At 41.5% G+C, this 26938-nt stretch overlaps 1 protein-coding gene across 1 annotated transcript in view; it reads right to left on the bottom strand.

Annotated features, from left to right (window-relative positions):
• Positions 1-23046, bottom strand: part of fbln2 (fibulin 2) — a 69281-nt gene extending 46235 nt beyond the window's left edge. The window contains exons 1-2 of the mRNA XM_086291207.1: positions 22930-23046; positions 18478-20387 (exon numbers count right to left, since the gene is read on the bottom strand). Coding sequence (XP_086147333.1) covers positions 18478-20308 — 1831 coding nt within the window. The 5' untranslated portion in view covers positions 20309-20387; positions 22930-23046. The remainder of the gene's footprint in view (positions 1-18477; positions 20388-22929) is intronic.
• Between the last annotated feature and the right edge of the window lie 3892 nt (positions 23047-26938).

Consider the following 26938-nt stretch of genomic DNA (forward strand, 5'->3'; position numbering starts at 1 on the left):
GAGTCAGGCGAGCAGCTTTTTCTGGTTTGTTTGTGCATGTGCTTTGTGGATAAACCTCTGGTGTCTGATGGGAGGTGATCTAGGTAAGCTGCCATGGCTCTCTTTTTGCTGCTCTGAGATCATCATTAGGCTACCATCTGAAAAGTTAATTACTGGCCAAGATAATGCCATACAGAGTTAGTATCTGGCTTGTTACCATATTTCTAAGATTTTTAGTGCAGAGTACCTCAGATTTATCTGACTTTTCAAGCAGAAATCTGGAGGTTGTTCCTAGAGTATTTAAAAGTAGAATGGGAGGCAGAGCCTTCAGTTTTCAGGCCCCTCTTCTGTGGAACCAGCTTCCAGTTTGGATTCAGGAGACAGACACTATCTCTACTTCTTTTTGCTAAAGCATATAGTTAAGACTGGATCAGGTGACCCTGAATCCTCCGTTAGTTATGCTGCAATAGGCGCAGGCTGCTCACCCCAACTGGTGAGAGATGGCTGGGTCACATAGGGTCATATTATTGTTGGGTTTTTCTCTGTATGTATTATCGTAGGGTCTACCTTACAATATAAAGTGCCTGATAGGTTGCTGGTGATCTGGTGGATAGATAGAGGTAGATACTATAAGCTGCTGGATGCAAGCATTTTATATTTGCATGAAGCCAAGTACGACACTATATTGCCAAAAGGTCATGAACAGATAATTTAATTCAGGTGTTTCAATCACTTCCCTGGCCACAAGTGTATAAAATCATAGACATGCAGACTACTACAAACATTTGTGAAAACATGGGTTGCTATCAGGAGCTCAGTGAATTCCAGTGTGGCACTGTGATAGAATGCCACCAGTCCAGTTGTGAATTATCCTCACTGTTAAATATTCCACAGTCAACTGTTAGTGGTATTATAACAAAGTGGAGGTAGTTAGGAACAAAAGCAACTCAGCCATGAACTAGTAGACCATGTAAAATCAAAGAGAGACTTTGCTGCTCTCCTTGTGTTTGTGTATGTATGCATAGGTACACAATTCAGCAGCCAGCCAAACTTCATGCATAAGACTACATCCAAGCTCCAGGTGCTTTATTTTAAGCTACACCACCATATACCATTGAATCGGAGTGAAACTAAAACATATCAACAAAAGAATTAAATAGCAATGTGATTAATACAGTTATGAAAAAGAATGAGGATTGCAGCAGTTAATTTACTGAACCCTTCACCAAATGTGCACTTGCTTACCCCAACTAACATGGCAGACTTCCTGTTCTGGTTCAAGGTGCAGAGCCCAATAACAACAATTTACAAGGCACAGTGGGAGGCACCTAACACAAGGCAGAATAGAGACAATGATGAGCTAGTTTGTGGTGGAAGAACTTGACTGGCCTATGCAGAGTCCTGACCTTAACCTGACAGAATACCATTGGCACGAATAGAGCAACATCAGTGTCTGGATGTCACTCAAGTTTATTTGCATGTGCAGACAAACGAGAGGATACCTCGTTTGTCTGCACAAACGAAGCAATATAGTGTATGATACCTTCCTGTAGTGATGTGTCCTGTGTGTCGAAGCTTCGAATCGTGCGTCGGGTAATCGCGGGGGCGTTTTTCTGAAGCGCGTATCGAGGCTTGCTTTGATTACGTATGCAGTGACGTTCGAGGCCTCGCGGGCAGTCCGTACCACGTGACTGATTCAGGGACTGGTTCATCGGTTCGCGCCAGATTCGAAATAACATGGGCAGGAAAACAGCTGATTCCCCATCACACCATGTTGTGGAATTGGATTACGTACGTGCTACATAGTTACTTGTGCATTTCTTCTTCGATGGAACCAGCAAGGAAGAGATGTTTTTTTTTTTTAATTTTGTCTCTCCTAATAAAGTATGCACACAGTAATAAATATCACAAATGATAAACACCAAAATATAAATAAACAACACTACACATCCTATAATCTGATTTCTGTCTTTTAGTTTATTAAAAAGTGAAGCACCAAACACTAGTTTGTGTCATTATCCAGATGTACATAAGGTTTACACATCATTATAATCAAAGAGCCCGCTTCACTTGAATTGTCCACTTGATGGCGCAGTAGAGCAAATGAATCATCACAATGCTTCGAACCATGAGTCGACCAATTGGATGGAAAGCTTCAGTTCATCATGAGGCTTCATCTCACCATCACTACCTTCCTGTAGTGGGAACCTATTACAACAAAACCAAGAAACTGGTGCTTTGTTGTTTAGAAAAAAAAAGTCTTCAGCTCACTGAAGATACTTGAATAAACAAATTATTTATTTTTATCAGACTTTGTCACCCAATTTTCCAAAGACGGATTGTCTATAAAATCTTATCACCATCTGTGTACAAGAGTGCTTGTTTGGAACTAACAAGCAGCATTTGTTGAATCACAACTGTTTTATATGAACTAATGATGAGTAAATGAGTAAAATGGAGTGTCAGTTGTAGAAAGATGTTGCTGCTTTAATTGTATGTAAATGGAAGCCATTTAATATCCTGTGTTTCTCCTCCAAAACGATGGAATAAAAGAATGTCTCCCTCTCAGCCTCCAACACTAATTATTTTGCCGTTGCGTGGTAGTCATCATAAATAACCATAATTCAAATGGCCCCAATCAATAGTGCTTGAGGAGGCATTTGGACAATATAAACAGTGTTGGTTTCAATTGCAAGCAGCAGGGCCAAGGACAAACCGCAAATGGCATTAGCGTCTCTAACTTCTGTATATTTTTATTTCTGCAAGGAAAAAGAATAATTTGTGAGTATTTAAAAAATATATATCTATATATATATATAAATACATATTACTCCCATAGAGCCTTCTTTTCTAAATCTTCATCCTTCAAGCCCCTCTGTGGAATTGGAACACCCTCTTACGATTAGGCTTAAAACTTTTTGATAAAGCTTACAGTTAGGGCTGGATCAGGTGACCCTGAATCCTTAACATGATGCACTGTTTTTTATTCACTCACCTCTCTTCAATCTCTGTGTGTATAAACCACTTTGCATTTAATCATTAGTTATTATTGAACTCTGGCTCTCTTCCACATCATGTCTTTTTTCCTGTCTTCCACCCCTCAGCCATAACCTGGTTGCGGCAAATAGCCGCCCCTCCCTGAGCCTGGTTCTGCCAGAGGGTTCTTCCTATTAAAAGGGAGTTTTTCCTTCCCACTGTCACCAAGTGCTTGCTTGTAGGGGTTTGTCTGATTGTTGGTGTTCTCTTTAATATTGCGAGTCTTCACAATAAAAAGGGATTTGGGGCAACTGTTGTTGTCGTTTGGTTCTATGTAAATAAATAACATTGAACTGAATAGAAAGTGTATGTGATGCGATGTAATTTAACTGTTCACTCAATCAGTCTCAGTCATTTCAGCCAAACTCACATGTGGTAAATCACCAAATCATCATGTGCTGTGCATAACTCATTTGGAACAGTTTTCATGGTAATTCCTTAAAGAGGTAAATCACTTCTACAAACCTGTATCTTCAAAGCTTTCTGTAAATACTTCACTGTTTGAATGCAGTCCAAAATTATGATCAAAGTCACTGTTTTTCCAAAAGAACCCTGGCTCAGTGTTTGCTATTGTGTATGGAAGACAAAGCCGGGTGATTAGTTGTGAACAGATGGAAATTTTGGTCTCGGATATTCTTAACATGTGCAGACTACCTCGATGCAGGACTGGCACAGTGTGCTAGATGAGCTCAGCACACAGAAGTGAAAGAAATTCTGTTAAACTGATGATACAAGTAAACGTGCTTTGGCTGGACAGCCATGAGCAGTCCAGATTGTGAGAAGCATATTCCATGACCATCCTATCTGTCAGTGCCTGGGAGTGTGACTGGCATTTTGATTGCAGTTTTTCTCTGGGGACTGTCTGAGGACCTTGAATCTGGATCTCAAAACTGTTCAGTGAGGACTCATGTTGGGCATCTTATTTTTAAAGGTGTAATAAAAAATTATTGTAATAAATAATGTCTACAACATAATACAACCCGATATATCTCGTTGATGATGAATAATAGCGACTCAACAATTACTTCACTCGGAGCAGAGATTTCAGGCTTGTGTGTTCCAGGCTGCACTGTGTATTGGAGCAAACAGTCCCCAGCTATTACAGTGTCAAGATGTTCTCAGCTACCAGTGTTTCTGAAAGCAAGGCTGAGAGTTTCCTTTCTTAAGCCAAACAAGCAACGGACAAGCCAGCGTTGTTTTTCCACTCTTCCACTAATATACTTAACTGCACGTTTCTGTGATTCTTTAGCCTAGTCACTGACTGGCTGCAAAATCTTTTGTAACCGTGAGCTAACACTTAAAACTTGGACTGACAATGTTTGCAAGGCAGTGTCTTTTTTTTCTTTCCAAATCTTTAAAACAACTTTAATACACAAAGGTATACAAAGGTAACGTGTTATATGTGTATGCTTTCTGCTTTTTTTCACCTTCAGTCTTTCCTCCTAGATAGAGTTACTTGATTCTCTTAAAATGAAAGTCAAGACAACATTCAGGTTAAGTAGATCTGACAGACTAGACACTGACTATGTCGAACTGTTTATCCATAACTCAAAATTTGCAATTTTGCACACCTATACACAACATAATACAACTGTAATTACCTCTAACCTGTAAATTTGCAGTTCTGTACATATCTCTACATATACACCTTAATATTGTATACTCTGCATATATATATATATATACACACACACACACACACACACACACACACACACATATATATATATATATATATATATATATATATATATATATATATATATATAAAAACACCCAGCACGCCCCTGCGGGCGGTTTATCCTTCAAGCTCGGGTCCTCTACCAGAGGCCTGGGAGCTTGAGGGTCCTGCGCAGTATCTTAGCTGTTCCCAGGACTGCGCTCTTCTGGACAGAGATCTCCGATGTTGTTCCCGGGATCTGCTGGAGCGACTCGCCTAGCTTGGGAGTCACTGCACCTAGTGCTCCGATTACCACGGGGACCACCGTCACCTTCACCCTCCACATCCTCTCGAGCTCTTCTCTGAGCCCTTGGTATTTCTCCAGCTTCTCGTGTTCCTTCTTCCTGATATTGCTGTCATTCGGAACCGCTATATCGATCACTACGGCCGTCTTCTTCTGTTTGTCTACCACCACTATGTCCGGTTGGTTAGCCACCACCATTTTGTCCGTCTGTATCTGGAAGTCCCACAGGATCTTAGCTCGGTCATTCTCCACCACCCTTGGGGGCATCTCCCATTTTGACCTCGGGACTTCCAGGTTATACTCGGCACAGATGTTCCTGTACACTATGCCGGCCACTTGGTTATGGCGTTCCATGTATGCCTTGCCTGCTAGCATCTTGCACCCTGCTGTTATGTGCTGGATTGTCTCTGGGGCATCTTTACACAGCCTGCACCTGGGGTCTTGCCTGGTGTGATAGACCCCAGCCTCTATGGATCTTGTGCTCAGAGCTTGTTCTTGTGCTGCCATGATTAGTGCCTCTGTGCTGTCTTTCAGTCCAGCTTTGTCCAGCCACTGGTAGGATTTCTGGATATCAGCCACCTCCTCTATCTGCCGGTGGTACATACCGTGCAGGGGCCTGTCCTTCCATGATGGTTCTTCGTCTCCCTCCTCTTTCTTGGGTTTCTGCTGCCTGAGGTATTCACTGAGCACTCGGTCAGTTGGGGCCATCTTCCCAATGTATTCTTGGATGTTCGTTGTCTCATCCTGGACTGTGGTGCTGACACTCATCAGTCCCCGGCCCCCTTCCTTCCGCTTAGCGTACAGCCTCAGGGTGCTGGACTTGGGGTGAAACCCTCCATGCATGGTAAGGAGCTTTCTTGTCTTTATGTCAGTGGCTTCTATCTCCTCCTTTGGCCAGCCTATTACCCCAGCAGGGTACCTGATCACGGGCAGGGCATACGTGTTGATGGCCCGGATCTTGTTCTTACCATTCAGCTGACTCCTCAGGACTTGCCTGACCCTCTGCAGGTACTTGGTGGTTGCAGCCTTTCTAGCGGCCTCTTCATGGTTCCCATTTGCCTGCGGGATCCCCAGGTACTTGTAACTGTCCTCTATGTCTGCAATGTTGCCTTCTGGTAGTTCAATCCCCTCAGTTCTGACTACCTTCCCTCTCTTTGATACCATCCGACTACACTTCTCCAGTCCATACGACATTCCAATGTCATTGCTGTATAGCCTGGTAGTGTGGATCAGTGAATCGATGTCTCGTTCACTCTTGGCATACAGCTTGATGTCATCCATGTACAGGAGGTGGCTGACAACTGCTCCGTTCCGTAGTCGGTATCCGTAGCCAGTCTTGTTAATGATCTCACTGAGGGGGTTCAGGCCTATGCAGAACAGCAGTGGGGACAGAGCATCTCCTTGGTAGATCCCGCACTTGATGGTGACTTGTGCTATGGGCTTGGAGTTGGCCTCTAGTGTTGTACGCCACATCCCCATTGAGTTCCTGATGAAGGCTCTTAGGGTCCCATTGATCTTGTACAATTCTAGGCATTCCAGTATCCAGCTGTGGGGCATTGAGTCATTGGCCTTCTTGTAATCAATCCAGGCAGTGCACAGGTTGGTCAGTCTGGTCTTGCAGTCTCGGCTGACTGTTCTGTCTACCAGTAGCTGGTGTTTTGCGCCTCTGGTATTCTTGCCAATTCCTTTCTGTGTCCCGCTCATGTATTGACCCATGTGCCTGTTCATCTTAGCCGATATGATGCTTCCATGTAGTACTGAGGCAGGTTATTGGTTGGTAGTTGGAGGGGACCGGTCCCTTCTTGGGGTCCTTGGGGATCAGGACCGTCCGGCCTTCAGTTAGCCATTCCGGGTGTCTCTCGTTAACTAGCAGCTGGTTCATTTGTGCTGCCAGACGCTCGTGGAGTGCAGTCAGCTTCTTCAGCCAGTAGGCGTGAACCATGTCGGGCCCTGGTGCTGTCCAACTCTTCATACTGGAGACCCTTTCTTGGATATCTGCCACTGTGATGGTTAGTGGACCCTGTTCAGGGAGGTCGCTGTGGTCTGCCCTCAGATCCTCTAGCCACTGAGCATTGCCGTTATGGGTTGCGTCCTTCTCCCATATGCTCTTCCAGTATTGCTCCGTCTCCAGCCTTGGTGGTGCTGTTCTCTTATTGTTCCCTTGCCACTGAGAGTACACCTTTGCTGGTTCTGTGGAGAACAGCTGGTTTATTCTCCTGCCTTCTATCTCTCTGGTGTACCTCCTCAAGCGGCTGGCCAAGGCTGTGAGTCTTTGCTTGGCAGTTTCCAAGGCCTCAGGTATGGACAGCTTGCTGTATTTCTTAGGCACCTTATTTGTCGCACCTTTCTGCAACTCCGTTAGTTGGCTAACCTCCCTCCGTGCTACTTTGATCTTGCCCTCTAGCCTCCTTCTCCATGGAGGGTATATATATATACACACACACACACACATATATATACACACACACACACACATATATATACACACACACATATATATATATATATATATACATATATATACACATATATATATATATATATATATATATATATAGATATATATATATATATATATATATATATATAGATATATATATATATATAGATATATAGATATATATATATATATAGATATATATATATTGGATGGCCCCAACTGACCGAGTGCTCAGTGAATACCTCAGGCAGCAGAAACCCAAGAAAGAGGAGGGAGACGAGGAACCATCATGGAAGGACAGGCCCCTGCACGGTATGTACCACCGGCAGATAGAGGAGGTGGCTGATATCCAGAAATCCTACCAGTGGCTGGACAAAGCTGGACTGAAAGACAGCACAGAGGCACTAATCATGGCAGCACAAGAACAAGCTCTGAGCACAAGATCCATAGAGGCTGGGGTCTATCACACCAGGCAAGACCCCAGGTGCAGGCTGTGTAAAGATGCCCCAGAGACAATCCAGCACATAACAGCAGGGTGCAAGATGCTAGCAGGCAAGGCATACATGGAACGCCATAACCAAGTGGCCGGCATAGCGTACAGGAACATCTGTGCTGAGTACAACCTGGAAGTCCCGAGGTCAAAATGGGAGATGCCCCCAAGGGTGGTGGAGAATGACCGAGCTAAGATCCTGTGGGACTTCCAGATACAGACGGACAAAATGGTGGTGGCTAACCAACCGGACATAGTGGTGGTAGACAAACAGAAGAAGGCGGCCGTAGTGATCGATGTAGCGGTTCCGAATGACAGCAATATCAGGAAGAAGGAACACGAGAAGCTGGAGAAATACCAAGGGCTCAGAGAAGAGCTCGAGAGGATGTGGAGGGTGAAGGTAACGGTGGTCCCCGTGGTAATCGGAGCACTAGGTGCGGTGACTCCCAAGCTAGGCGAGTGGCTCCAGCAGATCCCGGGAACAACATCGGAAATCTCTGTCCAGAAGAGCGCAGTCCTGGGAACAGCTAAGATACTGCGCAGGACCCTCAAGCTCCCAGGCCTCTGGTAGAGGACCCGAGCTTGAAGGATAAACCGCCCGCAGGGGCGTGCTGGGTGTTTTATATATATATATGTGTGTGTGTGTGTGTGTGTGTGTGTGTGTGTGTGTGTGTGTGTATTGGAGAGAGAGAGAGAGCTATTATCACTGTGACAGTGTTGCAACTACTTGCACCCACATGTAAACTACAAGATCTACACAGCACTGTTTTACTGTTTTACTTACTATTACTTTCTTTTAGTCGTGTGAGGGGAACCTGCAAAGTAAGAATTTCATTGCTCTGCGTAACCATTTGTGTTTTGCGGTGTAGATGATAACAAACTTCTTGAATCTAGCTTTTCGTTCAAGCTAATGCCAACTTATCCCTTTAAGTTTAAACCTGTCTGTCAATGCAAACGTTTACAGCTATATAAAAACCAAAAACTATGTGAATATAAAGATGATTTGGCTTTTCTGTCTAGTCCTCACTCTGCTCATCTGGATATTACTCCTGTCCATTATTATTATGTGTACAAATCTATAGCTAATGAGAAGCTGTCTGTATAAAGTTGTTTCTTGCTCACCCGTACACTGGCACTTTATACTGTGCAACTCTCTTCAAAACATATGAGATAAAAAAAATAAAGCAAAATGTCAAATGTGAGTATTTGGTGGCAAAAAAGTTTAAAAGTTAAACCCTTGTAACACTAAAAGTGTTACGGGGGGTTTGAAAGTTACCAAATCCAGAAAAAGCATCACTAAGTTGGCAAAAATGTATACCCCTGGGAGCCTTTAAGAGCAAAACAGTCTCTAAGTCCTGCTGCTATAACTGCATACTCCCAAGAGCAACTCTCCATAACTAAGAGAAGCCTGCAGAACACTAAAAGTATCACGACTACCACAGCTAACACAATGACATACGTGGTAGACACTGGATTTACATACCAGGTTAGTGAATAGTTGGCATCTACATATTTATTTATATGTGTTTATTATTCATTAAAATGAATAAAATACATTTTCCAACTTTTTCTGTGTTCATAATTTAAAAGACTTCATCCAAAAACAATATTTTTGTCAAGGTCTTTCTTTTGATCCTTTCTTATTATTGTAAGTCTCATTTTCAGCGGGTCCTGTGTGGATTGCCATTCTTTCCTGTTTTCTGTGGTTTTCTGTGTTTTTACTTCCCTCCTTTGTTCTCTTTAATGCATTCCCCTGCACTTTATTACTTGTCTGTCTGTGGTGAGTGTATTTAGTCTGTGTCCATTCTCTCAGTTTTTATCAGGTTGTTGTCTGTGCTTTTCCTCGTTCCTTGCAAAAAAATGACTTTTACAGCAGTGAGGGGAAACTTCACTTGAGTTTTCACTGGTAAAACAGCACTTCTGTACTTCCCTGTGCTGGATTAGCAAGTGTTCTTTCATTATGCCAGCTATAAAAGTTTAGTGTTTCTTGTCACATTTACATTACACAATGTCTCTTGGCTTTCTAAAATGAACTCCATTTCAAATCAGAATCTTTTACCTCGGGGGAATCCCAAATCCCATCTGGAAGTGGGGATGTAACAGATGGCGACTTGAGCCACATTACTGTACACAAAGACAGCTGTTGTCGTCATGCCTGATTTATCTTGACAGTAACCTTTAAAAAGCGACTTCAAGACTGACTCACCTGAGTCCAGAGACGGGGAGTGTGAAGCAGCTCGCTGACAGAATAAATCATCCTTTTTTGACTGATCAGCCACTCCGTCTCTCTGACAGACTGTTTGGGATATCTGAATAGCTGAGTGAAACTTTTACGACTCACTGCTTGCAGAGGACACTTGCTTCTTTAAAAAAATTTAAACTTTTGCGTATTTTACAGAAAACTGATGGTGGAGCTGCATAATGCAAAATTGCTTCTTTACCGTAATACTTAAACTCACGGACTGTTGCCACACTTAAATCCTGCAGATGCTACATTTTTATATGAAGTTTTAGTCAACAGAAATCGCTGCACCTAAGTAGCTGGTGCTTAACCAGCAAAAGACATTTGTAACATATTTGTATAATATGATTTTATGTCAATATTAACTGTGTTGAAGACAAACATCAAGTATGGTTAAACCAGCTAACCTTTATTTAACCAGACAAATATAGAACATATTCTTATTTACAGATGAATCCTGGGAAAAGGTAAAGCTTCTTAAGGATGTAGAGGTAAGTATAAAAAGAAATATCAAACTAGAGTTCCACTCATGTCTGCATACTGAAACTGACTTTCAGTTTCACTAGCTATTTATCTTTCTTTTCACTTCCTGTTTGATTAAGGTTTCCTAGGAAACTATGATCTTTTTTGGGCTGGAAGGTCGAGGAGTCCTGACTTATCTGTTATATGATCAGTTTTCTGAAAAGAGCAACAATAAAAATACAAGAACAACTAGTGTTACCATCTGTTTATCTCAGAAAACAAACATTTGTTTATGATTACTTTTTGGCCATATGACACAATCAGAGTAGCACTCACTGCTCCAAAATAAAACACATCGTTTCTGCATGCTCTGAAATTTAACATTGATTCTATGCTGGTTGTTTGAATGGGTTTCAAAGTTAATGAAAGTGAGAGAAAAGGCACCAGACACATAGCAGAGGGGACATTCATTCTCAAAATTTGATGGAAGTATGTTGCCAAATTTTAAAGTGCTTCAAAACGGAGCCTCTATGCTATTCCATTTTAAACAGGACAGCACTCGTGTGACTGTGGCATGGAAGATTGATATAATCATATGTAATATGTGACACCATCCAGAGTCTGTAAAAGCTTCTATTTGGCATGTCACTAAAGCATAACCCAAACCCTTAAATGAGTTGCTGGTGACCCGGTGGACAGTAAGGGACTAACAATTGCCTAATCAGGTATTAATTAAATTAAGAATTCTATCGTCCGATAACGATATAAATCACAAAAATGTAACATTTTCTGTAAATTCTGTGAATCTCGGGCAGCTCGACTTGTGGGAAGTGTTTCCAGCTGGGCGTCGTGTAGCTGGAGTCGAGTGTTTTAACAGATGCATGAAACGATACATTTTTAGACATAAGTTGTAACGGCCACCGTTTTCTTTGTGAGTATTTATTACACGGCGTGCTGCGGGGAAAAAGCCTGTTCTAACGTTTGAGTCTAAGGTTTATTTTTTAGCACCTGGTGGCTCTTTTTTACTTCTCATCCGTAAATAATCTGCTCTTTCACGTGATTCAGTTTATTTTGAAAAGTCTCAGGATCTTGAGCTTTATTGTGAAAGGTTTATGTGGAACAGAAACAAGCGGACACGTGATGGTTTTACCGTCGTTGTTGCTAACGACAACGCATAAAAACAGGTGCTTGTCCGTCCGTAGTGTGGTTATATTAAATATAAGTGAAAGAGAGAAATTAATATAGCCACTACAGTGACCATCAAAACCATGAAAAAATATTGCCGTAAACAGTTTATTTTGCGACACCACGAAACAAATCATAAAATGAAACGATAGACGTTTTTATATCGTCATCCGATATATATCGTTATATCGAACAGCCCTACATGAGAGACATCTCCATTAGGAGGTAAGATAAAGATCGCTATTTTACATGTTTATAGTGAAATAAATGTATATAAAAAAATATACATTAATTGCCTCAAGGCAACACTGCGCAGTTAGCCCAGTTTTTTTCAGGCAATATAATTCATTAGCATATGTGTGTAGAGATGTGTTTGTGTGCATTTATATGATCATAGTCAATGTTTTTTACTTTACAATCTACTGATAATTACAGGACATAGACGTAAAAAGCTTTTATGAAAGGAAACCAAGGGAATGTGCACTTTCTGTCCTCAGAAAGTGAGGACAGTGAGCTTTCAGGGAGTGACAGTGAAGTAGAGGAGTGGATCCCTGAATCAGGTTTGAGGGACACTTAGGAGCTCAGGGGTCAGGGGGTAAAGTAATTGTGTGTGTGTGTGTGTGTGTGTGTGTGTGTGTGTGTGTGTGTGTGTGTGTGTGTGTGTGTGTGTGTGTGTGTGTGTGGGGTTATGGTCAAATGTTGGATGTATTTTGGTGTTTTATTGTTCTGTGAAATGTTTACATTGTTTATTTGTTGTTTATTTATTTGTTCATCCTTGTTGTACTAATAAAACTTATTATAGAATAACTTGGTGTTTGACTGCCCTTGTTGCACAGTGTTGCCTTGAAGCAACAAACCAATATCTGTTTGGGGGGGGGCGCAGGGTGTCAAATTTTATGATTGATATATTATTAGGGACCCTAAAGCTCCCCCGAAATAGGGAGAAATGTTTTTTCCCCAGAAATTAAAAAGTCACCCTGCAATAATACAAAGATAACATAGAAAATCCCATCACTGAGACGAGCCCCCCGTGAGCACACGCTTTGGCAACAGTGGGAAGGGAAAACTCAATTTTAACAGGAAGAAACCTCCAGCAGAACCAGGCTCAGGGAGGGGCGACCAGCTGGGGGTGAAGGGAGGAAGACAGGACAAAGACACACTGGTCAAAGCATAGGTGTAACCTACTTGATAAGATGTAAAAGTTAGCAAGAAAAGATGGGATGCAGGTTTATTATGACAAACTAATGATTTTCCTTCACTTCCAAAATAATTACTTTATTGTGATTAATATATGAGTATAGTAGCGAGCTCTAAGGGACAGCTAAATTTATTTAATTCAGGGTGACTCTGAGAAAGTCACAAAGCACAACAAATGCTTAAACATAAGCACATGATTTTGTAACACATAATGTGCAAGAAAAAACATTACCACAGTGCCAGTTTTTGAAAAAAGAAAAGAGAAAAAAAATCTTGAGCCAGATGTTAAAGAGTTGCAAAATCTTTCATGCCTTTCTTGTGCTACCCTGATATGATATGCCAGGCTGCTGATCAGCAGCCTGTCGAGAAGCCCTGCGAGAATCTCCTTCTATCTTTGCTTTACGGTTTTCAGAAGCTACCTGTCTGTAGTCTGCAGTGTTTCTATCTGAAGATAGCATGTTATCTGGAATAAGGGCACTTTCACACCCCAACAGATAACTTCTCCTTAGTTTATCATCCTACAGTACATATGCTACAGAAGACATGGCAATGTCCTGCAGAAAAATCCTTCCCTATTATAATGAATTACTTTGCAAATGGCCTGAAAATAAATCAAATGTGGTGCACAGAAATTACCTAGTCACATTCTTTCATCACAATACTTATTAAAACCAGCCTCCTAACAAATGAACATTTTATCATCCACATGCTCAATAAAAATGAAATGTGCTGAATGCACACACACACTAACAGAGTAACCCTCTACAGTCCTGCATGCTAACATTCTTCATTCGTAAAAGGCCAAAAGTATTTAACACAGGGAGGAGTAACAGGAAATGAATGAAAAAGAAAATAATGTTGTCCTCTATGGATAGCTTCCAATCTCAGTAAGGAGTATGGCCACGTTGATTGGCAGGTGACACAGCCAGTGTTTGGTAGGCCTCATGCACTACTCTGAATAATTAAAACTGGACCTCTTTCCTGAGTGTGTGCGTGCTGTTGGTGCCTTTCGGAGCATTTTTAATGAATAACCCTGGCTATTATCATGGCTTCTAAGCCATAATATTATGCTTCCTGTGGGTGGCTGTAGCTCAGGGGGTAGAGCTGGTCACCTACTGACCAGAAGGCTGGTGGCTCAATCCTAGTCTGTTCCAGTCTGCAAGATACTAACCCAAGTTTCTCTTCGATGCATCCATCAGAGCATGAATGGGTGTGAATGGGTGAAAGCACAAGTTATGTGAAGTGCTCAAGATAGAGTAGAAAAGCATTATATAAGAACCAGTCCATTTACCATATTGTTGGGGTCTCTAAACCGTTCAAACAATAAAACTCAATTTCCTATGACATAACTAAATATAGCACATTCCAAAAGGTCGATTCTGTTCATCTGGACGCAGCGTTTTCAGTGGGAGAAACGTTTCATCACTCATCCAAGTGACTTCTTCAGTCTCAGCTGAGCACAAAAAGTAATGACTTTTGTGTTTAGTCGATTACTTGTCACTGTTTTTGAGGGTAAAACCCACATACTAAACTCTGCTGCTCAACCCTACAAATGTGGCACCATTTAAGGGGACATAAGCAGACTTTCCAAACGTATAAGATTTAGATAAAGTAATAGCCAACCCCAACTCCACAACATGGGTTGGTTGCTAACATATTTTCAGAATAATTGACCCAAAGTTCCTATTATAAAACTGCTAATTTATGGAAAAAATGAAATTAAAGAATTTGGTCATTATGTTTAAACTGGTTGTGTGCACCCCCACCTCCCTTACTCGAATGTTCCCAGTCACAATGGACCAGTCAGTTTTAACAAGTCTTATATTAACATAACAAACATTTTTCACCACCAAATTCAGTTCAATGGGTAGTTCAGTGAGTCGTTCACTGAGTCATTCAGTGGGTCGTTCAGTTGGTTTCATTTATTTGGTCATTCACTGGGCCATTCAGGGGGTCAGAGGCCAAAGGGGGTGGGGGGTGGGTGGATTCCCATTCATTTCCTATAGTGGTCACTTTTGACTGGGAACACCACAAATGAAATAATGTTGATTAAATAGTTGATTTTAAATCAAATCCTTAGTCAGACTATACAATACATTATAAACACATATAATGTTAAATGATCCTGTCTTATACAGGATCATTTTATCGATTTACAGTGTTCAGGTCATGCTATTAATTGTCACAATGCTTGTATTTTTCAATCCGGTTGTTAAGTGATGACGTGATGATGTTTATATTATGCTAACATAGCTGTGTCGCTAGCGGTCACGTAGCACATGCATATACCAGCTAGCCAAACTTCAGTAACCCTACAAACGTCACTGCTGTTTAGTTTTCTGTCTTCATTTATGTTGGAAGTGATAGCAGAGCTGTACGTTTTAATTTGTTTCCAAAACCCCGCAGTCAGGACATGCTATATTGTATTTAGATAGAAGCTAGCGAGCTAACTTCCTGCTAACTTCTAACTCCGTTAAATGTCATAAATTCCGTTTTCATGGATGCCTGGATGTTAAACTCAATTGTTACACCTGGTAGAGCAGAACGCTGATCATTTTATTAAAGATGAAAGACTTTAGACAGTTTTTCAACTCTCAGTAATGCCATAGTGATCGTTTGATATATGGACCTGCAGCGGAGTTTAGGCCCAGACACGGCTAGTGACGTCAGACTGAACAACCGGATAGTGTAGCCACTGCACATGTAACTCTGTATCTCTAAGCCCTTCAGGCCACCAGTGTCTGGTTCTGTTGCTGCCTCGTGCTACACACATCCTTAAAAAAAAAAAACAGCTCACGTGTACCAGCAATAGATTATTTATCTCTCAGTCCCATATGAAAGGCTTTGACCAGCTAAATATAACTGAGTCAGCGACGTTGCGGTCTACCATCTGTGTAACTACCACGTCCTGTCATTCAAACTACAGCCACATTTTTGTGTCTTTCTTTTTCAATGCTATAACTTTTTTCAATGTAAATAAATACCATAGAAATGTTATTTCTAAATCTTTGAAACAAAAACATTACCAACAAAGAAACATCTCAAATCAAAGCAGCTGACACAGGTGGCCAGAAAGAATTTATAAGGTCCTGCGAGGGAGCTGAGCGAGCTCAGGGTGAAGGATGGTGGTGATGGGTGGGAGACTGCTGTGAGCGGATGTTTGCCATGGGAGGAGTGTTTGACTCCTATTCCAGACACATCCTGGACTCACTAGTTCTGTGCCTGCTCTGACACCAAGGGACATGTGGCTGTTTTTTCCATACACATGTGACATGACTGGTATTTAGAATGGGACAGAGAAAGTGCAGGCAACTTTGTACAACTATACATCAGGAAGGCAGTCTTAAATGACTGTAATAAATGAATAGATGAATGTGGTATTTAAAATTATTTATGAGGTACTACGAATGTTAGTTCAAGCATATGCAATTTACATCAAAAACATCGTCAACATAATGTTTCTAGACTCTCAGGAATAAACGTCCAATACGTCCAATACAAGAAGATGCCAATGTGTCCGCAGACACTCGACAACACTCTTCAAAAGGTGCGACTTTTATTTCAAAGGCAAACTACTGTTACTTCTCCTGTTTCCAGTTTAGGACACACTTTCACAGTTTCACTACGACTTGGAGAGCAGTTGGTGAGTGTTTGCAGACATGTCAGTGTCATCCATTAAAACTACAGTGAATACAGTGTCAAAGGTTTTGACAACAGGTTGTATCACATCAATACAACTGGCAGAAACCTCAAACAAATATGTGCATGATGTCAAAGAAACCAGAACAGTTATGTTAGAAATAAAGTATATATTTCTGCATTAATGTAACGCAAAGAATCTCTGTGAAGGATGTTTTCATGATGTTAGCATGTAGCAGGCATTCATAAATAGGTCGGCTTTTCCCATACATGTTGCAGGTAACATTTCCCAGATGATTCTGCATAAATCCAGTAAAACAGGCCCACTGGATTATTACTTCTAATGGATTTCAATAAAATACTTTGCTATTGGCTGTTTAGTAATACAGTGGAACCCCGACTCGTTCCAGAGGGTCTTTCGTAAGTCAAAATTTTCGAAGCACCTTTTTCCATCGCCTTTTGAGTGAGGCGATGCTGGCTGAAGACGAAGTTCTTGGTGGAGGCTGAAGAAAGCATACATATGCATGCATACATACGTACGTGTACATGTACATAACATTATGGAATTTAATTCTAAACATACTAAAACTTACATTTATGTTAATTAATGTACGTATGTACACTGTGCAATGATATTTCATATTTATGCCTTATGCCGGCCCCATTATGAATGAACGATAGGCTAATTGCAAACGAAAAGCACACGAAATAGCGCACTGCAACAACAATACGTCTTTCACGTGGAACAGCAAAACACATTTCTGAAACGGATACACGGGCATTTTGCCGTACCACGGGCAGAAATATTGCCGTTAAGTGCCTTCGTAACTTGAATTTTTTATTAAATGGTGTCTTCGTAAGCCGGGGTTCCACTGTACCAGCATTGCTACACAGGAGTGAAACATATAGAATGTCAAAAGTGCCTTGAAAGATCAACATTGTCTTTGAATCATAAAGAGACAAAGTACTACTAATATAATTTACATGTTACGATATGCTAAGATATTTCAGGTTATTTATCTTTTATTTTTGGAAATTGATTGTTTATTAAATGTGAGTGCTGCATGGATGTCAAAGTACTTAATTACATTTAAAAAAGACAATTTTCAGTATAGTATATACAAGTATATCTTACCCATGAAATAAAATGGGTTTTAGAGCTGTGGTGTAAACTGACTAAAGTTATTAAAAAGGGGAAGTGATTAATCTTACATATCTCTACTGCCAAGGTCAATTTGCTACAATGTAATGGAAAATGTTAAGTTCAGAAAGATGACACCGACCCAGTAAGGAGCAAAGCAGTTATGAAAAATTCCTCCTCTTTAGGACAAGAAACAAAGTTGCTCAAAATGTTCCTACTGCTTCAGAAGTTTACTTTTACTATTTGATTCATGATAATAATGTTTTTTTTAAGTTACAAGGCTGTCATTAGAAACAGAATGAAACAGAACGTTTTTACACTTGGCTGAGGTAGACATGGTAAATGGTAAATGGCCTGCATTTGTATAGCGCTTTTCTAGTCTCTAAGGACCCCAAAGCGCTTCACACTACATTCACACACTGGCGATGGCAAGCTACATTGTAGCCACAGCTGCCCTGGGGCGCACTGACAGAGGCGAGGCTGTGTGACATGAGACACATCTACATTTTTGCCAGGTCTAAAAATTATTTTGTACAAGCTTTTTGTTAGTTTAACCCCAATTTTAATCCAAGTTTCATATGGAAATTGTACTAAAAAATCCATGCTGCCGTTTATGTTTGTATGCTAAAAAAAGCACAAATTAGGATCCAGAAGAAAACATGCATAGCAAGGCTTGTGTAATCTTTTTTTTTTTTTACTCACCCTCCTCGGGTTTGATGGGTAAAACAGGGCGATCTTCCTCAATCTCTTTCACTCCTTCCTTTTCCTCCTGTCTTCCTTCACTGTGACGGTTAATCACCATCTGATTTGGCTCTCCACCAGGCTGACTTTCTTCCAGTGTAACTCTCATTGGTGGCTGGGTGGTGGTGATAGACTGGAATACAGGTGTTGTCAGGGATTCAGGCCGCCTTTGGGAAGGAGTGACGGGCTCAGAAGTAGTCTTTTCATAAATGCTGGTTGGAAAGCTGCTCTCTGAGTCCTCCTCGCTTCTCTCTTGCACTGTGTCGATAGTGTAAGGCACATCCTTTCCTTCAGGCCCAGACACATTCTGAAAAGTTACTATTTCTTCCTGCTTCTCCCCCTGCATCTCTTCCTCATTCAACCTTTCCTTCTCATAAACTGTGAGTAGCTTCTGCGTTTCCTTTGGACCATTTGAATTTGCCTCAGGATGGATGGGAACCTCTGAGCTTTCCATGGTGTACAGTGGAAAATGTACTGTATCTGATCCTCTCTCTTGACTGGATTGGATCTCTGTACCCCTCTGTGGAAGACTCACATTGGTCTGACTGATAGAACCCCTCAGTGCCACGCTATCTGATGTATTTTTGTTATGTGCCTTAGTTTCAGTGCCTCTCTGAGGATAAATGGCACTTTCTGAACCCGCATGTGGATACTCAGTATGTTTTTCACTCTCTAATTCTCTGTGTAATGGAAATACGACACTACCCAAACTCTTGTGGCCATGCAATGAATCGTCTAAATCTGTCTGTGGACGTAAATTATTAAAAAGGACACCTTGCAAACTTGTTAGACCCTGCGAGAACTGCCAAGAAGATGTGGCACGCATATTTGGCATGTCAGTAGTCTGCTCTAGTCTCAGGGGACTTTCTGTCACTTCTTCTCTGCCTGAAGGATGGTCACGAACTCCATATCGTTCTCTCAGCGCCTGCTTGCCTTGCCTGTCAAAGCTCTGAAGAGAAGAGATGCGGTCAGGTTTGACAGAGCCTTGGGACACAGATAGAACTTTTTTAAAGGAAGAGGAAGATGGGGTGGGAAACAGCAAAGACTGTGGGTAGGTCTCTGGAAAGTCTGTAGGACCATAATCATAGTCTTCTGGTTTCTCTTTATCAAGCGGTGACAATTTAAAGAGAGGAAGATTTCCATTAGGAAGGTGATAAGGAGTGGCAAATTGATCTGTGTGGCCTTGTTGATCAAACCTGTATGGGAAATTATCATGCCTGATGACTGTATTATCCTCTGTGGGTGCAGCTAACATGGGTTTATGAACTTGCTGCGGATCACAGTCTGGTACCGGGTAGCACATGAGCTTCCCCCCTTCATTAGGGCAGTGGCAAACACGGCAAGGGTCAATGTGGAAGGAGTATCCAGCCTCAAACTTTTGTCCAGCATGAACACATCCAACTCGTTCGCACTGCATGCAGCCATCTGCAGGCTCGGAAACCTCGATGCAGTTTGGTGGCATATCAGGACAGCTGATGAAGTGGCAGCTGATCCGGCCCCCTCCTACAGGACAGGAACACTCGGTGCTACCATAGTCAACAAAGTAGGAGTCTCCCTCGGGCACCTTGCCATTCTTGAACCCAGCACTGATGCAGTCGTAGTACTGGTATCCCTCGCACGCACATCCTTTTTGTAAGCACGAAGCACAACAGGCACCGCTCTCCAGGACTTCTTCGATACAGTTGTCCAGCAGGGGACAGTTTGTGCCAGTGCAATCAAGCTGGCACAAACAGACACTCGAGTAGAAAAAAAACAGCGCACACTGCAGTAGTACTACTTCAGCTTGAGCCATGGCACCTGGTATATGTTCAGTAATGATGAAGATCAAGTCTTTAGATTATCTTTAATGACTCATGCGAATCACCTCTGCTCTGCAAGAAACAGGGAAAAAAGACAGAAAGACAGGTTTATTTCTCAAAATGCAAGAAAATCAACCTCTGGCTTCCCAGTTTAGCGCATAAGAGTCCAATTTTTACAGCCTTGCCATCTTTTTAACATTAAGACTACATACTTGTCATTATCATCAGCTGGAGTGCACTGTTATGAATCATTATGCAGGCTGTGATGATGAAACCTGGAATCTGCCCAGCTTCTAAATTTATAGTGCATCTGTGATTATCTCCATAAAAACATTCCTCTCATAATCTTGTGTTGCAATCAACCTCTAGCAGTCTAATAGCTGAACATACATGAGATGCCTCATAACAGTCTGGCTGCTGAGTTTGTTGGAAAGTCATTACACTTTAAGAAAAGCACATTCTCTAAGGTAATTAGCAGGGTAGGGACCAAAGTGCTTGGCCTCCTTTAAATAATGATTCTTGTTGGAAGTTTCAGACTCAAAGTGATTTTATTTACTTTATTATTTCACTTCATCAGGAAGGAAAAAATCTTTCACTTATTTTACCATACAGAATGTGCCAAAAACCCATGCTGCCTTACACTACATGTTCTAACTTTGAGAGCGTTCCAAGAACTACATATTATGCTTTTGTAAAAATGCTTTTGGACTGATCTAATTCATCATCAGCGATACTAGGTACATTTTTCCCTGACCTTTAGGTCATCTCTGCAAATAAATACACCCTCCCTTCTTGGACTGACATTACGTTTCTAAGCACTGAATTCCACAGAGAATTCCTATGAACATTGTTGTCAGGAAAAAAAGAAATTCTGCTCCAAACAAGGATCGTCTGTTAATCCCACCTGAGTCATGAGTAATACATCTGATGAGCAAAACAGCTCATGGCCTAAACAGATTTGAACTGCTTAGCTCATTATATGTTTTAAATTAAAAACTAATTTCTTTAATTTGTTTTGTTGTTTATTTGTTTGTTTGTTTGTTTGTTTTACCTCATGCCATAAATTCTCAATATAAAACTTTATAAATAAAAACACAAATCAAAATGTTGGCATTAAAGCCAGTGTCAAGAAACTATCAGAAGCATTTATCACTATGATTTTTCAAAAAAGTTCCCGGAGGTTTGGAGGAAATTCCTGTCAGAGCCTGCCATAAAGTGAATCACAATTAGGTGGTTAAAATCTGACTCCATCATAATTATATGGGTCCAGAAAGTAGGGGAACTACACAAGATCGAAGCCAAATTTATATAAAGTAGAGACCTGTAATGAGCCAATTATTGCAACGCTGTTATTCACTCTGTGGCAACTGTGTATTACACTCTCTTAGAACCCTTTTCACCAACACAGTACTGGGGCCTAATCCAGAGCATATTTCCATTCGTTTTAGCTGCAAACATGAGTGGTGCTAGTGTCGAAAAGCAGGCAACAGCACAGGTCCTTGAAATTTCTGGTTTTAAACCACCAATGTGAACAAGTGTAGCTGGAGCTACCGCAAGAAACTTTCCCCCATTTGCTGGAAATTGTACCAACTTTTGAAATGTGATGCTAGCAACATTTGCCTCTGAAATGCAGGCAAGTTCTCAAAAGGCATCAAGGCTGAACTCTTTCCATCTCACAGCATCCTAATGGAAAAGAGGTGCACAATGCTAGCCCCTTTTAACTGCCCCTTTTCATACAGATGTATCCGATGTAATGCAATAGCAGCTTACTTCATGCTATTCTGGAGGCTTTCTGTAACCACACCTATAAGTTGGCTCATGACAGTGTGTCAGTGAAAGTGTCATGCACCTTTACTGCAGCAGACACAATAAAAGCTGGCAAGGAACGGCTGCAGAGGAATGGAAATACAGCAGCCTGGTGTTTCCCAGAGCTGTGAGGGAGGGGGGGGGGGGGATTCCTTCATTTCTGCCTGCCAAAACACACACACACACCCACCTACACACACACACACATACACCTATACACACACAGCTGAAGTAAGTAATGCATCGCTCTGACAAGGCCTGACAAAATAGTGTTTACTTTAAAAAAAGTTTTCAGTACCAGTCTTCATCTGTGCAGTGCAAACTCGCTTTGGAGAGCAGGCAGAAATATTCATTTACAGCGTTAGACGTTAAGAAAAGTCCCCCTCAGTAAACTCGCGACCATATGGTGCAAACAAACTGTAAGCAACTCTACAATTTCGCCGCTGTTTTAATCTGTCTTCATCGCATCTGTAACTTTCTCTTGATAAATGAGTGCGGCTACAGCGGATTCAAACAGAAGGGTTTCGAAAGACTTTGCATCTTTTCGCACAAACAGCAGCAACCTGTCTTCACCTGATAACTGTGGGAAAAAAGTTGCTGCAACACCGCATTCAGACACGGAACAAACGTGAACACCGGAGAAAGTTTGGAAAAGCTCATCTGTGCTGAGCGACGCGTAAAAGTTCTCAGCGCAACATCCATGGAATTAAGCTCAGCCTGATTTTAACGACGGCGCACAGGCTGGCGACGAAAAGCTGCAAATACTGTTTAAGGAATAAAGCCGGGCAGAGACGCTGCTTTGTGTTACCTTGTAGAGAGCCGCCGGTCCTCTGTGCGCCTCCAAATGTGAACCTTTTGACCATCGACGTGCTGTTGGGACCAAGCAGGCAGGCTGAGGGGGAGGTACAAAAAGTTTCCCTGCTGGAGACTCCGGAGGAGATCCCATCCTGATCCATAATGAAGAGCAGGCTCTGCGGGCATGGGCCCACACAATACAACTGCTAAAGATTTGATTTGGCAGGACAGGTGTTAAAAATAACAAGTTGTTATTACAGTAATTAAAGAGTGAATTAAAACCGTGCCTATAAAGCAGACACAGGGCTCTTTTCAGGAGGACAATGCCCCTGGACTTGTTTCCAGCCCCCTTTTTCATTTCTATATTGAGGAGACTGACAAAAGTCTCACATTGACAGGTGACAAAGTAAAGTAAAGTAAAAACCTAAACACTGAGGCCTACAGTGAGGGCTGCTCTGGTTCTGGTTATGCTGCCATGGTTTGGATCCTTGTCCTCTTACAGGGAAGCAAACCAGTCAAAGGCAGTTCTGAATGATCACTTTTATTCTTGTATGAAGCATCTGATTTCTTCGAGGATGACATGCATAGAGCACGTAGCATCACCGAATGTTTGACGAGACCTGAAATAATGTCAGTGTACAGTTTTATATATCATAGAGATGTTATGTCTATAATGTCTTGCTTTTTTTTGCTTTGAGTGCTGACCAATCATATTTGATATTTGGTTATGTGCAGGTAAACAGTCAACATAAAGAGCAAAAACAGTTGACTGCATTGGCATAAATACAACCTGGAAGCCATCAGCGTTAGGAGAATGACACACAGGAAATGGTCCAGAGATGAATCAAACCCAGGCCCCTGCAGCATTTCATCAGGTGAGCTGAACCAACTGAGGTGCAGTGGCACCCGGGCAGAGGAAAGCACTGTTTTGGAAACAGGTTTGTGTCTGATTAAACCTAACAAAAGAGTGTTTTAACATTCAGACAGGCTATATGTACCCACACAGATTTGTTATGGGTCGTTCCAGAGGTTTAACTGATCAGATAAAGCTTCATAATCAAGACACTGAGAAAAAGATTGATGCGTTCACGTTGTTCGGTAAAGGGCTGTAAAGAGCCCAGCAGTAATTACAGTCCTGTCCACCTGTCTACCTGCCTGCATGGCATCTTTTAGGTCGTTCTCTTTAACAATTTATTTTCACACTTTTTCTTCTTCTAAGGCAAAAAAAGCACTCGAGTACATGTAGTAGATCACAGTTCACACATCACTGTTGCTGCAAACTGTCTTCAGGTCCGTTGTATGGTTGGTTTGCTGCAAATTCAAGCTGATATATGTTCAATTCACCAATAAACAGTCTGTAAGCGGCTCACAGTACAACATTAAACCATCTGGGTGGGTTTTAGGGTGTGGATTCTGTGGATAAAACTTGTTCCACACGACATTTCCTGGGAAAAAGTTGGATTAATGCCTTGGACTCTTTGGTGAGTTCCTCAAGATGTTCCTGAGCAGTGTTTGGGAATGCTGCTGCTGTCAGAGAGTGTCGTGGAGTGCATGTGTATTACAGGATAACATTGTCTCTAACGAGATGATCGTTTTTATTGATATTATATTCATATTCTTTTTATTCAAAAGCATCTCTCAGCAGTTTCTATCTTGTTTTGTGGTCTTCTAATGAGGACGCACTAAAAGCTACTGATGTGTTTAGTGACCAAAGATGATTTAGTATAGTCGGTTCGTGTTGAGAACTTGTTGTTACACATCTGTTTTCTGTTGTTTGTCAAGAAATATAGAGTGGTGGCTTGTAATTTCTGCTAATTGTAGTGTTTATGTTAACCTCTTGACATCTACCAGATCACTGGGATGGGGAGGGTTGGGTTGTTGTTTAACAACATGCTAAACAAATATAGTTTTAGAAACTTAAAGATCAAACTTGTTCAACTTCCTTACTCTGTGTTGTAATATTGCCTTCTGGTATACCAAATATGGGTGGAGTTTCCAGAAACCCATTGGAAATTTCTCAAAATGTCCCTTTTGTGGAGATCAAGAATTTTGGCAAATGTACAAAATGATTATTTCCTAATATTCCACATATACCAGAGTCATCATCTACTTTGACAGGAAGGTGCTGAACTGAATGCATTCTGCTATCTTTCTCCTCTCATAGCTTGCTTTGTGCAGTAAAACATTATATGAGCAGTGCAACTGTGTTTCTGGACTCCCTCATTTTTCCTTCAGAGCCATGTTGTTGGTCCCCAGAGTAAACTTAAGCCTCTGTCCACTGCTGCATCTTGAAGGGTCTCGCATGTACCTCTTAAATTGAAGGCTGTAACCTTGGTTAAACAAGAACCGTGTGCTCACTTCATAACTCATGATGCTGTCTGTCTCCTGCCAGTTGCACATCATTCATGACACAAGGCCATGAGCTATCTTGACTGCACACAATGGACCAATCTCCTTCAAACACAAGTCTGTTTTGGATTACCTGTCTGAGTACACGACTCCCTGGAGGCATAAATATACATGTAATCCATCTGAGCGTGTCTCTGCATTCACACATGTTAAAGAACTAACTTAGCTTTAGCCAATTTTCATATGTTCTCAGGGAGCATGACCCTTAAACAGCAACTGGGATAAAGCTAAGCAAGTTTACAGCTAGGCCTATCTTGTGTCTTTTATTTGAAGTATCCCTCTTGGGCGTCATTTTAAATTTATCATAAATTAGGAGTGTGGGTTCAAAGAGCACAGGGAGACCAAGTGTTTGGGTGGAAATGTGGCATGCATGACATTTGAATGGACTCACTCATCATGCTGCAGCAAAGTAACACAATCGTAAGTCTGGACGACACCCAGCAGCTCATATAAAAGTCCTAATGAGGAACTGTCAGGGCCTGAGGTGAAGTGGTGTGATAAACACATCGGCCCTGCCGACATAGGCCGCTGCCAGGGGAGTGGGCCTGCTTTCAAGTGGAGATGAAAGATGAGGTAAAACAATAGATTCAGAGTGTTCAGAGCTGGGTCAGTGGAAGGACATGTCAAAACTTGCTAGTAGGTCTACTTTAAAAAAAATAAAATCTGCTGTACCCTGGCCCAGCTGTCTTGTTTTTCCACATATAAAAATAGATTTGTCTGTGCCACTCCTTTGAGTTAAATGCAGCTTTGTGTGATGTCGTACAGATGACACAGTGTACGATAACAAGATGAAAAACAGAGCTTGCCATGGTGTAGAGAACAAACTTGGGTTTTGCATGGACATAACAAGATCAGGCTAAGCCTGCTATAAAACACTGAGTGGGACTTCAAAACACATGAGTGAGATTTGTAGAAGCCCAGTGTGATAAAGGCAACGCAGCCAGACACAGACGAGCCTTTAGAAAGGCTGGAGCTGAGGCTCAGACAGACATACTTCACATGTGGGGTGACTCGTGAGCATCTGGCTCAGGGTTTGCTGGTGTCCTTGTTGTATGGTTTAGTGATCACATGGGGGCCAAACTGTTAGAACCAAAGGTTAAAATGACCCAGGATGATGTGGAATAGCAGGTTTAGTGCATAATTCCTGGTTGAATCCTTGCACTTCCCTGTATGATACTCACATAACTTTCAAAAGTAGATTTTTATTGATATTTCCGATAAAGTACAGAGACGTGATTGTACGTCACTTGTTTATTTCAATTATCAATAGCTTATTTTTCATATACTGCAGCCTGTCACTGCTTTTAGTTAATGGTGCTACTCCAGAAATACCCTTTTTTGTCTTTCTCCTCATAAAAAGTCAATAAAGTTGTGACGTTAATGCTGCTGTTAACGTGGGATCGCTTCACTCTCAGAGATCTAGAAAGACACGAGAAAAACAGGAGAGGAGAGGAAAATGAGAAACTGTCTTCAAAGAAGAAGAAACGTGACATTCAAAGAAGAAGAAACATGACATTCAAAGAAGAAGAAACGTGACATTCAAAGAATTCTCAAAATGAAATTAATGAAGAATTCTATCATTCTAAAAGTGGCAGCCTGTCACCAAAGAGCCA

Source organism: Aulonocara sp. 'chitande type north' Nkhata Bay, linkage group LG5 (genome assembly GCF_057382095.1).
Source record: "Aulonocara sp. 'chitande type north' Nkhata Bay isolate Kocher_YH1m ecotype deep benthic linkage group LG5, A_spYH_male_GT1.1, whole genome shotgun sequence".
In the NCBI taxonomy this organism is placed as follows: domain Eukaryota; kingdom Metazoa; phylum Chordata; class Actinopteri; order Cichliformes; family Cichlidae; genus Aulonocara; species Aulonocara sp. 'chitande type north' Nkhata Bay.